Here is a 16,480-nt window from a genome sequence, read left to right as displayed (position 1 = left end):
TGCTAGGAGCCAGTGGCCTCTTGTCGGGTGTGTCCTAGCGTACTGATGAGCCTCAGAGCCATACTCCACAGGCTGGAAGCTAAAGAAACTCGTGTGTGAGACCATGAGTAAACCCGACTCAAGGATGGCTGTGCTGTAGCACGCTGGACACAGCCCAGGTCTGCTGCCTCCAGCACTCTCAGCATCAGCTGGCTGCTGGCGGTGGCTATGCTATCACCTGGCTTCTGGTGGGAGCCTGAGCCAAACTCTGCAGTGCTCATAGGCTGTTTTGGTTAAGATCCCCAGTGGCCTTCAGAGGAATGGAAGCTTGGGGGCCAAGTAACAGGTCTGGCACACAGGTCCTAAGGAAGGGACAGGATCTGAGCTTGGGTCCAACATCACACTCAACCCGGCTCTATCCCACACTTTTCACTGTGCCACCTGAGAACAAGGCTGTATAACACGTGTGCCCTCCTTCCTGCATGCTTGTCTAACGGGCTCAGGCCTGCTTGTCACAGCTGAGTCCCAGACATATGAGATGTGGCTCCCAGGGCCTTTGAGTCATATATCATTGGTGCAAGAAGCCACCTGCCTGAAGAGCTTTGCCATCTGTCATGGGCACCCTCTCCACTTTGGTGTGGCTCATGGCCTCTGTCTCAGGTAAGACTCCCAGGGAAAACCAATTCTGGTTCTTCAGGGATCCCAAATCCTATTGAAACTTCAGCTCACAAGTCTCCTTAGCACAGACCCAGTGGGTAGACCAGAAGGCCTTCAGGCTCCCTGTCCAGAGTGCCCTTTGGCCTGGCTACAGTGAGTAGGACAGGAGAGTTGCCTCATAAGGCCAGGCCAGAAGCCAGCTTACACCCCAGCCTTCACTTCTGGATAACAATGAGGTGGAAAGAGCTGCTTTACCAAGGTGTCCTGATGTGCCACTCAACAGGCCCTGGGTACTGCCTGCACCCCCAACCCCAACAGGTCAGGGAACCACAGCCCTGGAGGAAAGGGCTATCCTGTAGTGAGGCTGTGGTGGGCTTTGGACTGAGTCTCTAGGACCACCCTCCTATTCTGGCTGGAAGAAACTAGAAGAAATGCTGGAACACTGAAGGGCTCAACAGCGGCTGTAAGGGGGGTGAGCTTGGATGAGCTGTTTCCCTTTTCAGCTTCTTCCAGACAAAGTTTTCGTGCTATTTTCTTAATTCAGAAATTTCCAGAACCACTCTGTTTAATGTACTTTGGGTCCGGGTGAGAGAGAGAGAGAGAGAGAGAGAGAGAGAGAGAGAGAGAGAGAGAACACGCCGGTTGGGTTCAAGTTTAATCTGGTTACATCAACTTTTCAGTCGTTTTTTCTTTTCCTTTTTCCCCTTCCCAGTGCTGTGAATTAGTCCTAGGCCTCATTCACTGCTAGGCAAGTTTCTATCACTGCGCATAACCCCAGCTCCTTTGTCGTTGGTTTGTTTTGCGACGTGGTCTTCCCATACAGCCCTGGAACCTCACCGTTCCTCCTGCCTCCCAAATCCTGAGATTAAAGGCATGTGTCAGCATGCTCTTCCCTTTTAAATCCTTTAAAAAAACTGTAGGAAGAGGACCTCTGGAACACACACCCGTCTCAGAAAAGAAAGAAAGAGAAAGAAGGTGACTGGGAAGAAGTAGTCTCTGCCAGGGCAGCAGCCTCATTGAGGCTGGGCAGGGTAGGCTCTGCCTGCCCTGGGTCATTGGCACCGTCCTCCTAGGCCACTGGAGGACCCAGTCTCCTTCCCACAGAACTTATGGGATGGATGGCTCCTTTGCTAGCAGAGCCTACTCAACACACTTCCAGATGTAGGTATATGGCCCTGCTTCTCAGATGATCAGGATGCAGAGGGGATGGCTAGGTTGGAACAGCTCCTGGACAACCAATTTTGTTCCTAGGAACTTGCTAGTCGAATACGTGAACTAAATATGTGGAAGAAAAGAATGACTTAAATAAAATCATGTGCTATCATAATTTTTTTTTTTTTTTTTTAAAGAAAGGTCCTTGCTCTGTGGCCCCAGCTGACTCTGAATGCACAGCCCCTCCACCAGCCTCCTGAGTGCTAGGATTACACGTGTGTGCCGCTGTGGCTGCTTTAACTTTAATACCACTGTTGAACATGTTGTTATCCAGTGGGCTGCCCTTGGAGCACATACTAGGTACCAACGACTGGTACACCTTAGTGTGTGCATAGGGCCAAGGGCATCATCACCTTACCCAAGAGAGAACATGCCCAGGCACAGTCTGACAGGGTCAGGGTCTCCAGAGGTGGCCTCTTCCACCTCTGACCTAGTACCATCAGGCCCAAAGTTCAACCCAGTCAGTGTTTGCCAGGAGATGACAGTGTAGTGGGTCATGTGATGCCTTTAGTGGGACACAAAGCCACTGTAGTGGAAGCTGCCATACCTTTTCTGTCTGTCTCAGTAGCATGGACCAGTAAGATGTCTCCTGAACCTCCACGAACATCTGGCCCATCATCACCCTGGAGTAAAAAGAGCACGAGGCAAGGCTGAGGTGACAAACTTCTGGGACCCTGAGTCCCTTCTTTCTCTTCTCCTCAGCTCAGCAGCAGCAGGCAACACTACACTGTGTACACCCTGCTGCCATGGACTAGTAGATGGGCACTGGTCAGAACTCTTGTAGGAAACCGGCACCGAGGAAGCTGTGCAGATGCTGTGGGCACCAGGGCATATCACCTTCCAGAGGACATGTAGGGTCAGGGCACTATGGTTTCAACCCCACCTCTACCTCCTGGCTCATACCGAAAGGTGAGATTCCAGAGGAGAGAGACAGCCCCTTAGCCTGGGAGACAGGAAGCCACCTTTGGGCTTAGGCCCTTTTCTAGGTGGAAGCAGGGTTCATCTGTGGGGACATGCCCCGCAGGTTGTTCTGGGAAGGACTTCACTACAAGAACACAAACATAATGAGACTCCTCATGACACTGGATGCATTCATGGCCGCCAAACCCAGCCTGCCAGTGGGGGACTATTTCCATAGGCAAACAAGCTTGAATCTGCTCTAGGGACAGAGCTGTGGGTAGGTTTGACTCCGAGGGAGACAGAGCCAATATGCCATCTGTACGTCCCATGGATGCTCAACTTGGCTGTTCCCACCTAGACTCCAGAGTTCTGAGTGTTCTGGGTTTCCTACCTGGGACAAGGCTGCCTACGTTGATGACCTGATTTTCCAGAAGAAATTTAGCTCTTCTTTCTGCATAGGCCCTGCATGGACCCTGCTAACTCTACCAGCACCCTGACTGCCTGAGTGCTGACATCTTCCTGGGTTGCTAGGAAGTCACCGAGGCTTGCCCAGGAACATGCACAGGGCAGTACCTGTTCTGTGGATGCACAGCTACTCAGGGGCTGAGATGTCCCATGAAACCCTAAGTTTCTGGAATAGTACAGAGAAGAGACAAGGCTCTTGGGCCAGCTTCTTCCTCTTTCATGAAATGACTGGGTGTTGTTCTTATCAACAAGGCTCCTTAAACAAGGCCCAGCTCAGAGTCCAGGCCCAGTTTTCTTCACAGGCAGAGAGCAGAGGAGGGGGAGGTGCCGTGTTATCCACAGCATACACAGGCCTCACACTGCTGAGGGCTTCCCATGCAGGCTACACTGAGCACCAATGGCTGTTTCTTTTGCATTGCCCTCAGAGGCTTTGCAATGCCCAAGTTCACTCTTGGGAAATAGCAAGAAAGGGACAGTGAGCTTCCCCCCAGAACGCTGACTCAGGTCTCCCTGCTGGAGCACCCAAGGCCACATTTCTCTCCCCTCCCTTCCCTCTTGCTTGGTGGCGCTAAGATTCAGGCCTGGGGAATCCTTACCTCTTGCTTGAGTGTCAGCCTGGCCATAATTTCATTATGGTCAATGAGGGACAGTTCATCTACTTCCTCTTCTGACTGGGCTGGCTCCAAAGCATCCAGTGACTTTGGGGACCTAGGAGGAGAACTGGTTGGTGCTGAAACTGTCAGACATGGCCCGGTTTCCCCAGTCCCTGGACACCTGTAGATTGAGGCAAGCGAGGTGATGGATAGCTCTGATAGGTAATTGTTGAACTGATCCTTGTCCTCACAGACTTGTTTAATAGAGTCTAAACCAAGGTTAGAATGACTAATACCCACACTCTTGTTCTGAGCTATAATGTTCTATAGAAATGTCATAAATGTTCTATAGAAATTAAGAATATATTGGTTTAGAGAGAAGGTACAAGGGCAATAGTAAAGCCAGTATACACAGGGGGACAACATTCACTGTTTACCTTTCTTTCTTTCTTTCTTTCTTTCTTTCTTTCTTTCTTTCTTTCTTTCTTTTTCTTTCCCTCCCTCCCTCCCTATTTATTTATTTGTTTATTTATTTATTTTCCCCTGCCCCATGATGGTTAATCTTAATTGTCAACTTAACGAGCCCTACAGAAGTCAGGTCTCTGTGCACGCCCGAACAGATCAGGTAGGGTGGGAAGACCCACTCACTGTGGGTGGCACCATTCCCTCAGCTGGGGTTCTGGATGGTCTGAAAAGGAGCTGAGCACAGCATTTACTGCTCTGCCTCTTGACGGTGGATGCAGTAGACCAGCTGCCTCAAGCTCCTGCTGCTGGGACTTTCCCATCACTACAGACTCCAACGCCAAACTCTGAGCCAAAATAAACCCCTTCTCCCCTAGGTTACTGTTATCATGGTAACAGAAAAAGTAACTAAGACACCTGCTTATGCATAGACCAGGGTGTAAGAGCTGCTCATGGACAAGCCCTAAATGGCAACTATACTGTGAAATTGGAGTGTGGGTAGAGCCAGGGTAACAACCTGGCTCCTGGTTCTGTCTGGGGACACGTCTGCTCTCTGGAAGTCTCTTCTGCAAATGGAAAGAACTAGGCTGTCGGGTGAAAACGGTCCTGAGCTCTCCTGTAATGGTTTTAGCTTGTCCAGCTTCATCACATACACACAAGAGCAGTACTTGAAGGGAAGTGCAGTAAGAGGGCTATAAGAAGGGAAGCTAAGCTGGGCGGTGGTGACGCACACTTTTAATCCCAGCACTTAAGAGACAGAGGCAGGCGGGTTTCTGTGAGTTCGAGGCCAGCCTGCTCTACGGAGCGAGATCCAGGACAGGCACCAAAACTACACAAAGAAACCCTGTCTCGAAAAACCAAAAAAAAAAAAAAAAGAAAAGAAAAAAAGAAAGGGAAGACATGTTCCTCCATGCCATCCCCAAGCCCTTTCCCAGGGTCCTAACTCTGCAGACCTTTTGTTTAACAGTAAGAAGATGCTGTGACCCAGCAGGTACAGCCCCGTACCGTCCTAAGAGACTGCCTTTGAAAGAGGCAGCCATGGCACTGGAGCAGGGGGAAAGGCCCTCGTCCTGGACAGACAGATTTAAAACACTGAAAAGCATCTGGTCCAAGGAAGAGGAGATGAGATTTCTCCAGTGTGGGCAGCTAAAGGCATCTGAGGATGATTCTTAGGCCAGATCCAGAGAGACACCGGCCAGGTCTGGGGTTGTCACAGGACACCACCGCACCCTAACAACACTAATTACATCTTAATTTACCTTGTGTGGGTGCTTATGCACACACGCCACAGTGACGGTCAAAGGACATGTGTGACAATCAATTTTCTCCTGCCAGCAATGGGTCTCAGGGACCCACCATGGCAGCAGTGCCCTTACCCACTGAGTCCCTTGCTCAGGCCTTAGGGCACATTTTCTCAGCAGCTGAGCTGCAATAACCTGTGTCTCAGTAAGAACGTGAATAGCTCGGGCTTGGGGAGAGCCACACTTGCTGCTGCCTTAGAAGGCCAGCCAGTGGTGTGGCCTTTATGCAAGGCAGACAATGTCTCAGGGGCTCTTCTGACCACCAGTGTGCTTATCTTTCTGCCCATTCCGCCATCAGAAGTCTGCGGAGCTACAGAAGGAGCTCTTGGGAGAACCCTCCCTCAGGAGGTGGGTAACCTGAACACCTGAACTCGGAACATGACACCTGATTCCGGTGAAGCAAGTGATGGGATTCCCAGGCTGCTTTTGCTCGGCACACACAAGCCTTTCTGGCCACGTGTCATACTAGAAAAATCCACCACTGCTTCTAACACCTGGGGGAGTCACCAGACAGACTTATGGCAGTGAGAACCCAAGAGTGGCCAGGATGCAGGTGGCTCCACCCACAAACTTGTCCAAACTGCTTGCAGGTCTTTGCTTTTTTTTTTTTTTTTTTTTTTTTTAAAAAAAAAAAGGTCTTCCCTTAAAAAAAAAACAAACAAAAAAACAAAACAACCAAACCCTCTTAGTGCCACACCTGCGCTGAGGCCTGCTACTGCCAAGTGGGCAGTGTTTTGCCATGATAAATCCATGAGACCTCAGGTGACCAGTCCTCACCTTAAGAGACGGAAAGCCTGACTAGCTGGAGCATCTCCTAAGGAAGGTGATGTCACCATTAAGCAGCAGGGGATGTTCACTGGCAGCTCTTTCAGACTGCACTGAAGAGTTCCAGGGAACTAGCTACCCTGCTGCAAGCCTCAGCGACAAGGTCTCTAAAGGCACTGCAAGGGTTGGGTCATGAACCCCAAAATTATATCAGATACTCCTAGGAGGAGGGCTGGGGATGTGGCTCAGTTACAGCACTTGTCTGGCATGTAGCAGGCCTTAGGTTCATCCTGGGGTGGAGGTGGTGGGAGGGGAGGGAGAGACTGATAGATTTCTGGGTTTGCTTTCCAGGTGACATGAGGGAACCTTTTCTGTCTCAGGTGCAACAATGATATTGTGATCACTATTTCCACTTGTCAGGAGAGGGGCCAAGGGTCATAACCCCTGTAACCTACTTTCAAAATGGCTTAGTAACACAATATACATGTTTATGATTAGAAATGCCCACAATCACAAGTTTGTGGATGGCCAGGTCTTTTACATTTCCTATGTGACCTTGAGTTGGAAGAAACCAAAATCAAGGAAGGTGGGGCTGGGGTTTGGGACAGAAAAGGGGCCCAGAGGGTGTGGGACAGTAGCACAGGTAATCATGAAGGCATGCTGGCCGCTGCAGAGGCCTTTAAAGGGTGGGTTATTAGTGATCTTTCTGTTTCCTTGTGGTTTCCCCCTTGAATACAGACACTTTTGAGAATCAGAAAAATACAGAGCTTCCACACAAAACACAGGTGCCCTCACTGAGCGGACACCGCTCTTGGGGCCTGGATACTCCCCGCTCACTTCTTACCTCTCCCCATTTTCTCTGCTGTCCTTCCCAGATGCACTATTGACCGAGGGATCTCTGGGATGACCGTCCTTTCCCAATGGTGGTTCCTGCAAAGGGAAGGAATGGTGGGGTTTGGACAGACACCCCATCTGGGGTGGTCTGTCTTCTCGGCACTCCTGTCTGCAAGAGTGGCCGAGAGCAAGCGCCTATGGAGCAGCTGGAGGTGGGAACAGTTAATGATGAATGGGGTTAATTACCAGAAACACAAGCCCTCTGGAGACAGACCAGCACCTGCCTTTGGAGAGAGAGGAGGTGCCACTCCTTCTAACATCTATCACCTGATACAGACACCTGACCCACTTCCTGAAGGAAGTCCCAGGAAGTCCTCTCTGAGCACCCCTCCTCCCTCTCTCCCCTACAGAAACTGACCACAAGGAAGTCAAGGGCCTGCTGAGGGACCCCACACAGCTGGCAAATGGCAGACAGTAGACTTGAACCCTTTGGGGCTGTCTGCCTCCAGAGCTTGTATCCTTCACCACTGACTCCCTACAGAATCTTAGGGTCATGATGACCCTTAACCAGTGACAGTTTCAGAGTCTAGCTGCTCAAACCCACAAATGTGAACTGCCTTGAGCAGACAAACTGCCTCCATACCCAATGACAATACAAGTCCACAATGTCCCTGAGCTGGCATGGAGTGGTGGTGAAGAGAGGCCTTGTGAATACAGGGACCATCACCAGGGAGAACACACCACAGTGGGGCTGGCACTGCAGGGTGCCCACTGGCAGAGGAGGGCCATGGAGGCTAGGCGCAGACTCCCTCAAGTAAATTCTGAGGTGGATGATGCTAGTGACACAGGTCCCCAGTGGGTGGGATACTGGTTCAGCTCTCACAGGGCCAAATCCCACAGCAGGCGAAGCAGCTCCTGATGCTGTGCTGCTGTCTAAGGGGGGGGGGGGGCTGCCTTGGCGGAGAGACATCTGAAAGCCCAGGAATCATGGCATGAGCACTCCTAGTAGATGGCCATGATATCCAGGCTGGGCTGGCCAGTGCAGTGATCCCTGGTGGAGGTTCCGGTCCTTGAAGACCTGACCTTATCCTCTAGAGGCACTTCTCATTTAGTCTCAATTTGCATCTCAATTTGCCCGTTTTGCTGAAGCCAAACTCGGGAAGCCTCTTGCTTCACAGAGGCCTTGCCCCTTGAAGCCACAAGCTGGTCAGCAGCATAATGCAGGCATGGACCTCAGGGGTTCTGCTCTCAGGAAGGACAAGCATGGATATCCATCACTTGCCCTGCTTCTTTGGGAGTAGCCGAGGGCAGTGGGCATGCTGGGAGGAACTGAAGGGCAGGAGTAAAAGTAGCTCTTGAAAGAGGGAGATCAGCACTAGAGGGAGGATGGGAAGAAATTCCAGGGAGAAGCTGGGACTGTGGCCAGAGTCCACACCAGAGGCTTCTGGAGATTTCTAGAAGACTCATCCAGCCAGGCTCTGAAGCAGAAGCAGGGCAGTCCTCTACCTGGAAGCCATATCCTCTTCCATAGGATGGGCCGGCTTCTAGCAGGCTTACGGAAGCTCAGCCAACAGAAGCAGCTGTAAGGAAAGCCACCTTGAGGGGGCAGTTGCTGGCCCATGCACAAGAGGCCACCCACCCGAGGTTACTTACTCCTCCAGAGGGAGCCAGCTCCCCGCTGGTCTGGCCAGAGGAGTACAGATTGACATATTCACCCCCACCAACTTCCTCGCTGGTGGCATTTTCACTCTAGGGGAAGACAGGGTAAGAGGAAAGACAATGGGCCAGGCCCTCTGGTCAGCCTCCACAGCTGCGAGAGGGCAGCTGCAGGGCAGGCCTGAATTAGGAAGAATGTTCCTTTCACAAGAAAGAAAAGTGCCCGAGAGCTACCTCAGTTATCCCTGGAAAGTGTTTCCACAGTGCAGAGGACAGAGCTGCTCTTACTGCCTCTTGCCCCTGTGCTAGCCAGGCCCCAGTGTCCTACGGGACCTTCTCCAAAGTGTTCAGAGCCATTCTGGAAACTCCCAGAAAGCTGCTCCACTTGTAGCAGGGCCTGCGGGGGTCCTCAGTCTGTAGCAGGGCCTGTAGGGGTTCTCAGTACAGTGGGCAAGAAGCAACATACTTGATAACTCAAGATGCTGGAACTGTCCCCATCTGTCAGACCCTCTTTGTCCCTCTATCCGTCCCCTCCGCTCTATAATGCAGTTCCTCCCTGTGTTCTGGTGAAGCACAGGAGCCCTTGCATGGGCCCCACAGGCAACCTTACCTCTGTCTCTTCTACTTCACAAGAGTCTGGACCTCTCTACAGACATACACCAGAAAGCTCATAGTTTTTTCTATCTTATCCTTGTGACAACTTACTGCTCTAAGTGATCCCCTGCTCACTTCCCAGTGTGATGGGAATTCTATATAAAGGTTTGGTCCCGACTCTGGAAGCAGGAGCATCACTGCTACCCTTCGAGGCCCAATAGCTGCTATCCAGTCACGCTTCAAGTGGGTTCACACGAGCAGCAGACTGGCTGGAGGAGCGAGGACAAGGCCCTCTGTGAGCATCATCGTTTTTCTAAAACCCTGCAGGCCTAAGTGCAGATGTGCACAGATGTGTGTACTGAGTTCTCACCGAGTCAGTGAAAGAGGTTTCGGAAGGAAGGCGGACAGGGTTCCCATGAAAGCTGCTGTTCTGAGAAGACGAGAGAGGCCCGTCCACGGTGCTGGGAGGCGGACTGCTCACGGTGGGCACCGCTAAGTCCGAGCTCTGGGACGCGTGGACAGGTGGGAAATGTGGAGAGGAAGAGGAGGTAGGCGGAAGGAAAGGTTGGACGGAGGCTTGGTGGTGGGGCATGAAGTCCTGGGAGTAAGACCTAAACACAGACTTGTACTACAGAACAACCCGGCAGAAAACACACACAACGAGAACGTGGGAAGAGAAAACAGACAAGAGAAAAGCCGGTTAGGTTAACTGTGGTTCAGCACTAATCATCTGTCCTCTTTCCTAATCAGGAGCAGTTGGCCATGCCAGACAACCCCCTTACAGACTCGCATGCCTAACTGTTTTCAGAAAGGGGCCTCTAGGCTGGACACTGACTAGCACTATCTGAACAGCAAGACGTGGACAGTGGATCCCTGGTGTCCAAGGACAGGACATCCCACTCACCATGCTGATGACCACATGTGCCTTTGAGACGGAAACGGAACCTATACCCCCGCACCCCCCCTCCACCTCAGGGACCCCAGGGCTAAATCCTAAGTCACATTTGGGATCTTTTGGACGACTATCCAGCTTATCCCTTAAAAGGCAAACATACCATCTTTTAAATACTGTAATGTGCCTCGGCCCCTACTCCTCCCTCCCCTCACCCCTTTTTTTATTCTTTCCACACAGGGCTTCTCTGTGTAGCCCAGGCTGGCCTCAAACTCAGAGACCCGCCTGCCTCTGCCTCCCAAGTGCTGGGATTAAAGGCGTGCGCCTCCAGGTATCTCAGGCCCTTTTAGAAAAGGGCACGAGCCTCAAAAATGACCTGGGGAGGCGCACTACACAACACGGCTCCTCTGAGCTGGCTTTCCTCCTCACTCTGCTCTTGGTATTTTTAACAAATGCAGCGATGCTATCACCCCTCTGATGTCACCCCAGAGCCACTGGCATGACCCCTCCAACTTCTCATCTGACAGAAAGTCAGATGCCAGACTGAGAAGTGTCTGCAAGTCCTCACAGCTTCTGAGGCCCAAGGAGCAAGCTCCAAGTCCCCAAGCTGGGGTCCTGATCACCCAGTTGAGGAGTGTGTAATGCCTGGTAGCCACACTGCTAACCACCACAGGGCCTGGGAGAACAGTGTGAGGAGGGGACGCTTGGTATTCTTGCCAGCCTCATGTGCCCAGCACAGGTGCCAACTGAAACATGTACACAGCTCACTGTGTGCTCTGTGCATCTGCTGTGGTGCAGGATTCTCAGAACCCACCGGGGGAAATAAGAGAAAGGGAGAAGAAACAAGTTTTAGATTGAAGGAGATGGTAGGTTTGAGTCTGAAATGCCCAGGTCAGGCTCTTGTGCTGCACATGGTCTCCAGTTGGCGGCGCTGTTCTAGATGCGTGGGATCTAGCCAGTAGCTTTGTCACTGAGGCAGCCGTTGACGGCCAGACTCTTTGATTCGGGGTCAGCTGTGACTCTCAGGCTGCAGATGCTCTGACACCCCATTCCCCAACACACACACCTTGTTACTTCTCCATCTGTGTGACTTCGGACAAATACATTCTTCTGTATCAGTCTCTCCATCTTTACAATGGGGTGAGCTGCTTGTGGTAGCACACATCAGTAATTTACTAAAGGAGGTGGAGGCAGGAGGATCACAAGTTTGAGGCCAGCCTGGGCTGCACATTCATTGGGCCGGGCATGGCGGCACATGCCTTTAATCCCAGCACTCAGGAGGCAGAGGCAGGTGGATTTCTGTGAGTTTCAGGTCAGCCTGGTCTCCAGAGGGAGTTCTAAGACAGCCAGGACTGTGGAGAGATACCCTGTCTCAATGGGGTGGAAAGGACAGCCCTTCTCTCAGAGGACAGTTGTAGCCACCAGTGAGACAGTGTCCTGCCAGTTCTCAGTATGGCCCATATTCCACACCAGCTGTCTTTTTCTGCCCCCAAGAGCAGAGGAGTCATTCAAATACTAGGGGTGAAGTCCTCACAGGAGGCAACACGTATTTGCTGGACCAACAGATGCTCAGGAATAGATATAATTAAACAAAACATAAAATTACATTTAATTTGCTTATTCATGTGTATATAAGTATGAGTATGCCACTGTGCATGTGTGGAGGTCAGAACTGGTTCCTTCCTTCCACCACATGGGGCCGAGGGATGCACCTCAGGTTATCAGGCTTGGTGACATGCACCTTTACCTGCTGAGCCATCTTTTTTTTTTTTTTTTTTTTGAGGTGTGTGTTTGTGTGTGTGTGTGTGTGTGTGTGTGTGTGTGTGTATACAGAATCTCACTATGTAGTCTTCAATGGCCTGGAACTCATTATGTAGACCAGGCTTGTCTTGAACTCTCAGAGATCTGTCTGCCTCTGACTCCCAAGTGCTGGGATTAAAAGTGTGAGCCACCATGCCTGGCTACTACTGAGCCATCTTGTCAGCCCTTAGTGTAATTTTCTTTTGGAGATAGGGTCAGGCTATATAGCTCAGGTTGGTCTCAGTCTCCAGAGTGCTGGGACTACTGCTGTGTAACCACTACACCCAGATATTGTTTTTGTTTATTTTAAATAGTTGCATGCTTTTCATTTCATTTATTTATTTAGATTTTATTTATTTTATGTGTATGAGTGTTTGCTGTAGAGGCCAGAAGAGGGCATTGGATCCCCTATGACTGGAGTTATGACAGTTGTGAACTGCCAAGTGGGTATTAGGAATCCCCAGTCCTCTGCAAGAGCAACAAGTGTTCTTAACTGCTGAGCCGTCTCTCCAGCCCGTTTTTTATTTTTTGAGAAAGGATCAATCAATATGATCCTTAGGCCGGGCTGGAACTTAGAATCCTCCAGCCTCAACCTCCCAATTAGCTGGGGTGATAGGTATGTCACACACTGATTGCTTTTATTATTAATTAAGGTATCTAGAACAATGCCAGGCCCACAGCAGCAGCCCAGCAGTGAGTGGGGACGAGCCAATGGAAAGGAAGAGGCAAGAGCAGTCTGTATCTCTGGGACAAAGGGGCCTGAGTATCTCCCTCCCTTTCAGCCCCTGCTCCTAGCCTGCTTAGGCATTCCAGTTATGCAGTCATGCTGGGACAAGAGCCAAGCTTGAGAAGTACCTTTCCAAGGGTAGGAGGTGCCAGGGAGGCTCTCCAATAACCATAAAGCACCGCTGGCCCTGGGCTGCTCTGGGTGGCTCTCTGGATTCCAGAAACTGTGCTGGGGGTGGGGGGTGGGGCGTGGGCTCAGCATCACACTGTTTCCACAAGCCCTGGTTCTGTCAGGCCCTTCAGGATCATGTTCATCCCCAGAGCTGGAGAAGGGCACAGATGGCCATCTCACAGCCACCCGCCCCACGGCAGCCTGACGTCTATTTTTGGATTTGGGGAGTGCTCGGTTTTGCTTCTGAGATCCCTGTGCAGCAGGAATTTGTATTTATAGCCTGAGAAAGACTGTTTGGGTTGAGAATTCTAGAACACTCAAGGCTCCTGTCTGAGACCTGCACACTTCTTGGGGGACAGAGTGGTGCCAGAGAAAATGAGCACCAGGAGAGAGGTGCTGGTCCCAGTGTCAGCAAGGAACACTCGAGGACCTGGGCAGTGATGCTCAGAGTGCCTGTGTCCATCATCTCATTAAGCTGACAGGAAGTGCTGCTGCAATCTTTCTGAGGCTGGAGGAACAGAGAGCACCTCCCTAACATCCTGTGCTGGTGGGAGGTGGCACGGGGTGGCTTGTGTCACACTGAGTTCGGAGACACTGGCCCTCACCTATCTGACCTGCTCATGGGGTTCCTCCAGCAAGCACTGTATGGTGCTGGGCAGGTCACATAAGCCAGGGATGGGTGCAGAGAGCAAAGCCCTGACTGTCAGGTAGAAAAGATGGAAGAAGCAGCAGCCGGCTCTTCTGAAAAGATACGCTTGGAAGAGCTACTGATTTTTGTAGTAAAAAAGATGGGCAACCTGCTACGTTTGCTTGTAGCCAATTCATTAAAGGCAGAGCCACTCTATGCTGGTCAAGCTCCAGTGACATTTTCTCTCCATGTTAGTCCTGACATAAAAAATATCAGGGAATGGGGTCTGTGCCGCCATGGCAGGAAAGCAGGACAGCATATTTCCCAGCTACTCTGCTTAACCCTCTGGTGGCCAGGCAGCTAGGGTACGAGGGGGCAGCCTGCACATCAGTAGTCAGTAGTGAGAGCTGGAGCACAGGCCAGGGATCTGATGCAGCCCTGTAAAGCCCCCAGCTTGTACGACAGCAAGACAGCTGCAATGATAACTAATGGAGGTCAGGGAAACCTCCAGAGACAGGTCATCCCCTCACCAAAGATGCTCAGGATGGCTAGGTTTTAGCTGCTCTTAGAAATATAGATATGAGCTGGGAGGCGGTGGCACACGCTTTAGTCCCAGCACTCAGGAAGCAGAGGCAGGTGGATCTCTGAGTTTAAGGCCAGCCTGGTCTACAGAGTGAGTTTCAGGACAGCCAGCACTACACAAAGAAACCCTATCCTGAAAAACCAAAATAAATAAACAAACAAATAAATAAAAAGGAAGAAAAGGAATATGGATAAACCACCATACAGCTGCTTTTTAAAAGGCCACTAGGGCTGGAGAGATGGCTCAGCAGTTAAGAGCACTGACTGTTCTTCCAGAGGACCCAGGTTCAATTCCCAACACTCACATGGCAGCTAACAACTGTCTGTAACTCCAAGATCTGACAACTTCACATACACATACATGAAGGGAAAGCACCAATGCAAATAAAATAAAATCAAATGAATTATTTTTTTTTTAAAAAGGCCACTAAACACAGTCCTAGGAAGTTGTTTTCATGATTTGGGACTCTCCCTGGGTGCTGGGCTCTGCATGGGTTTGTGGAGCCATTCACAGAATAGAAGAGGAGAAAGGGTCAGGTGAGGCAGGAGTGAACACTCACTGATCCCCTGCTACACACTGGCCTCAGGAAACTCAGAGTCAAGTGTAGACGGAGGTCTATACCAATAGCTAGAGACCCTGGGGCATCAGATCTGGGCCTGTAAACTGAGCTGCGCTGCCAAACTCCAGCCCCCAGCAGGGTCTATGAAGTGGCTTTCCACAGAGCAGGCACTTCCTCTCCCATAAGGGGAAACCCCCTGCTGTTAATAGTACCAGGAATCTTTCATGGAAACAACCCAGTAGGGAAGTGGCTCTGCACAACATCTCTCTGCCCCTGGGCCACTGGGTTCCACCCCCCCACATCCCTTCCTCTCACGTGTCAGTGTGATTTAGCTTTGCTTAGGGCAGGAAGTCAGTAAAGACAAGATGAGATAGCACAAGCAAGGGTGGCTTGCGCTATGCAAAGCAGCCTGAACCTGTCTTCACGCCCCATCATGGGCAGTACCCTTTCTGCCCACCCTTATTCTCCTAGTCTCTCTCTTTCATCTCCCCACTTCCTGTTTGGTTTTTAGATCAGGTGGTGTGCCCATGGTGTCTGTGAAGGCTTTTGGGTGAATTCTCAAGGATAGTTCACAGCCAGGAGAGACCCAGGAGCACTGGTGGAGTGTAACAAAGGAGCCAGTCCTACATCTCAGGAGGTAGCCTGGCTTTATCTATGGCTACAATACAAAAGCCAAGTGTTTACATGAGGCCTGCATCTTCTGTGAAGGACATGTGTGAAGTCCCAAAACCTGGATCCAATGCTCAGAGAAGGACTGTCTTAAGTCCAGAATGGAATACCAGCTGCTTTACAGCCCTTTTCAAAACACTTGGGTCCATGATGACATACATTTAGCCTTTTTGGGGTGGGGTGGTTTTAGGGGTGTCAAGACAGGGTTTCTCTGTGTAGTCCTGGCTGTCCTGGAACTTGCTCTGTAGAACAGGCTGGCCTCAAACTCAGAGATCTGCCTGCCTCTGCCTCCTGAGTGCTGGGATTAAAGGTGTGAGCCACCACTGCCTGGCTACACTTACTTTCTTATCCCAAAGATTTTTGTTTTAAATCATAAGCATCATTATGGGCATTTAAACATAACTTCTCAAAATGGAACCAGCTAGCTCTTTTACTTATCCAGAATCGGATGGGAAAGAAATCTGTTAACAGAGTCTAGCGCCCCAACAGGTGTCTTGGTGGTGGTAACATCTAGAATAGATGCTAGGAAAGAAACGGGGGGGGGGGGGGGGGGGGCGGGGAGAATGACTGATTCTCTACTACCTGCTCCACAGTATTCAGAGCGACTAGCCACCTTTGTGGTCAACAAGAGTCTCAATGCTGTCACTATTGATCAAGGGCCATGTGAATACGAACAAAATTCATACTGTTCAGGACAGAGAAGAGACACTCGAAGGGGACAGCTCGGACACAGGTGTGGAGAGCTGGGAGGAAGGTGGGCAGCCCCATAGCTGGGCTACAATGAGGACACTCCAAGTAGCTCAGAGAGGCAGAACCTGGGAAGAGAACCTTGGAGGGAGAGTCTAGGACAGGAAGAAGGGCCTGGTACCATATCTGAAGGCTCAGGTAGCTTGGCAGCTTAGGGAAGGCAGAGCGGCCACCTCTCAAACACATGTACACAGCAGGCCCATGGTGAGATGAGGCCACGGTGAGGAGGGCCAGGCAGCAGCCTCCTCCTGTGCCTCAGCGAAGGCTACTCCTGGCTTCCCACACT

At 51.0% G+C, this 16,480-nt stretch overlaps 1 protein-coding gene across 3 annotated transcripts in view; it reads right to left on the bottom strand.

Moving 5' to 3' along the window:
• Rapgef1 (Rap guanine nucleotide exchange factor 1) overlaps positions 1 to 16,480 on the bottom strand; it is a 123,333-nt gene that overhangs the window by 11,658 nt on the left and 95,195 nt on the right. The window contains exons 12-16 of one of the 3 annotated variants that reach the window (XM_059259932.1): positions 9,789 to 10,046; positions 8,822 to 8,917; positions 7,179 to 7,264; positions 3,810 to 3,921; positions 2,396 to 2,471 (exon numbers count right to left, since the gene is read on the bottom strand). In XM_059259932.1, coding sequence (XP_059115915.1) covers positions 2,396 to 2,471; positions 3,810 to 3,921; positions 7,179 to 7,264; positions 8,822 to 8,917; positions 9,789 to 10,046 — 628 coding nt within the window. The remainder of the gene's footprint in view (positions 1 to 2,395; positions 2,472 to 3,809; positions 3,922 to 7,178; positions 7,265 to 8,821; positions 8,918 to 9,788; positions 10,047 to 16,480) is intronic. The other 2 variants (XM_059259931.1, XM_059259933.1) reach the window with 2 other exon arrangements.

This window comes from Peromyscus eremicus, chromosome 4 (genome assembly GCF_949786415.1).
Source record: "Peromyscus eremicus chromosome 4, PerEre_H2_v1, whole genome shotgun sequence".
NCBI classification, from domain to species: domain Eukaryota; kingdom Metazoa; phylum Chordata; class Mammalia; order Rodentia; family Cricetidae; genus Peromyscus; species Peromyscus eremicus.
This window is presented reverse-complemented; position numbering and strand designations above follow the sequence as displayed.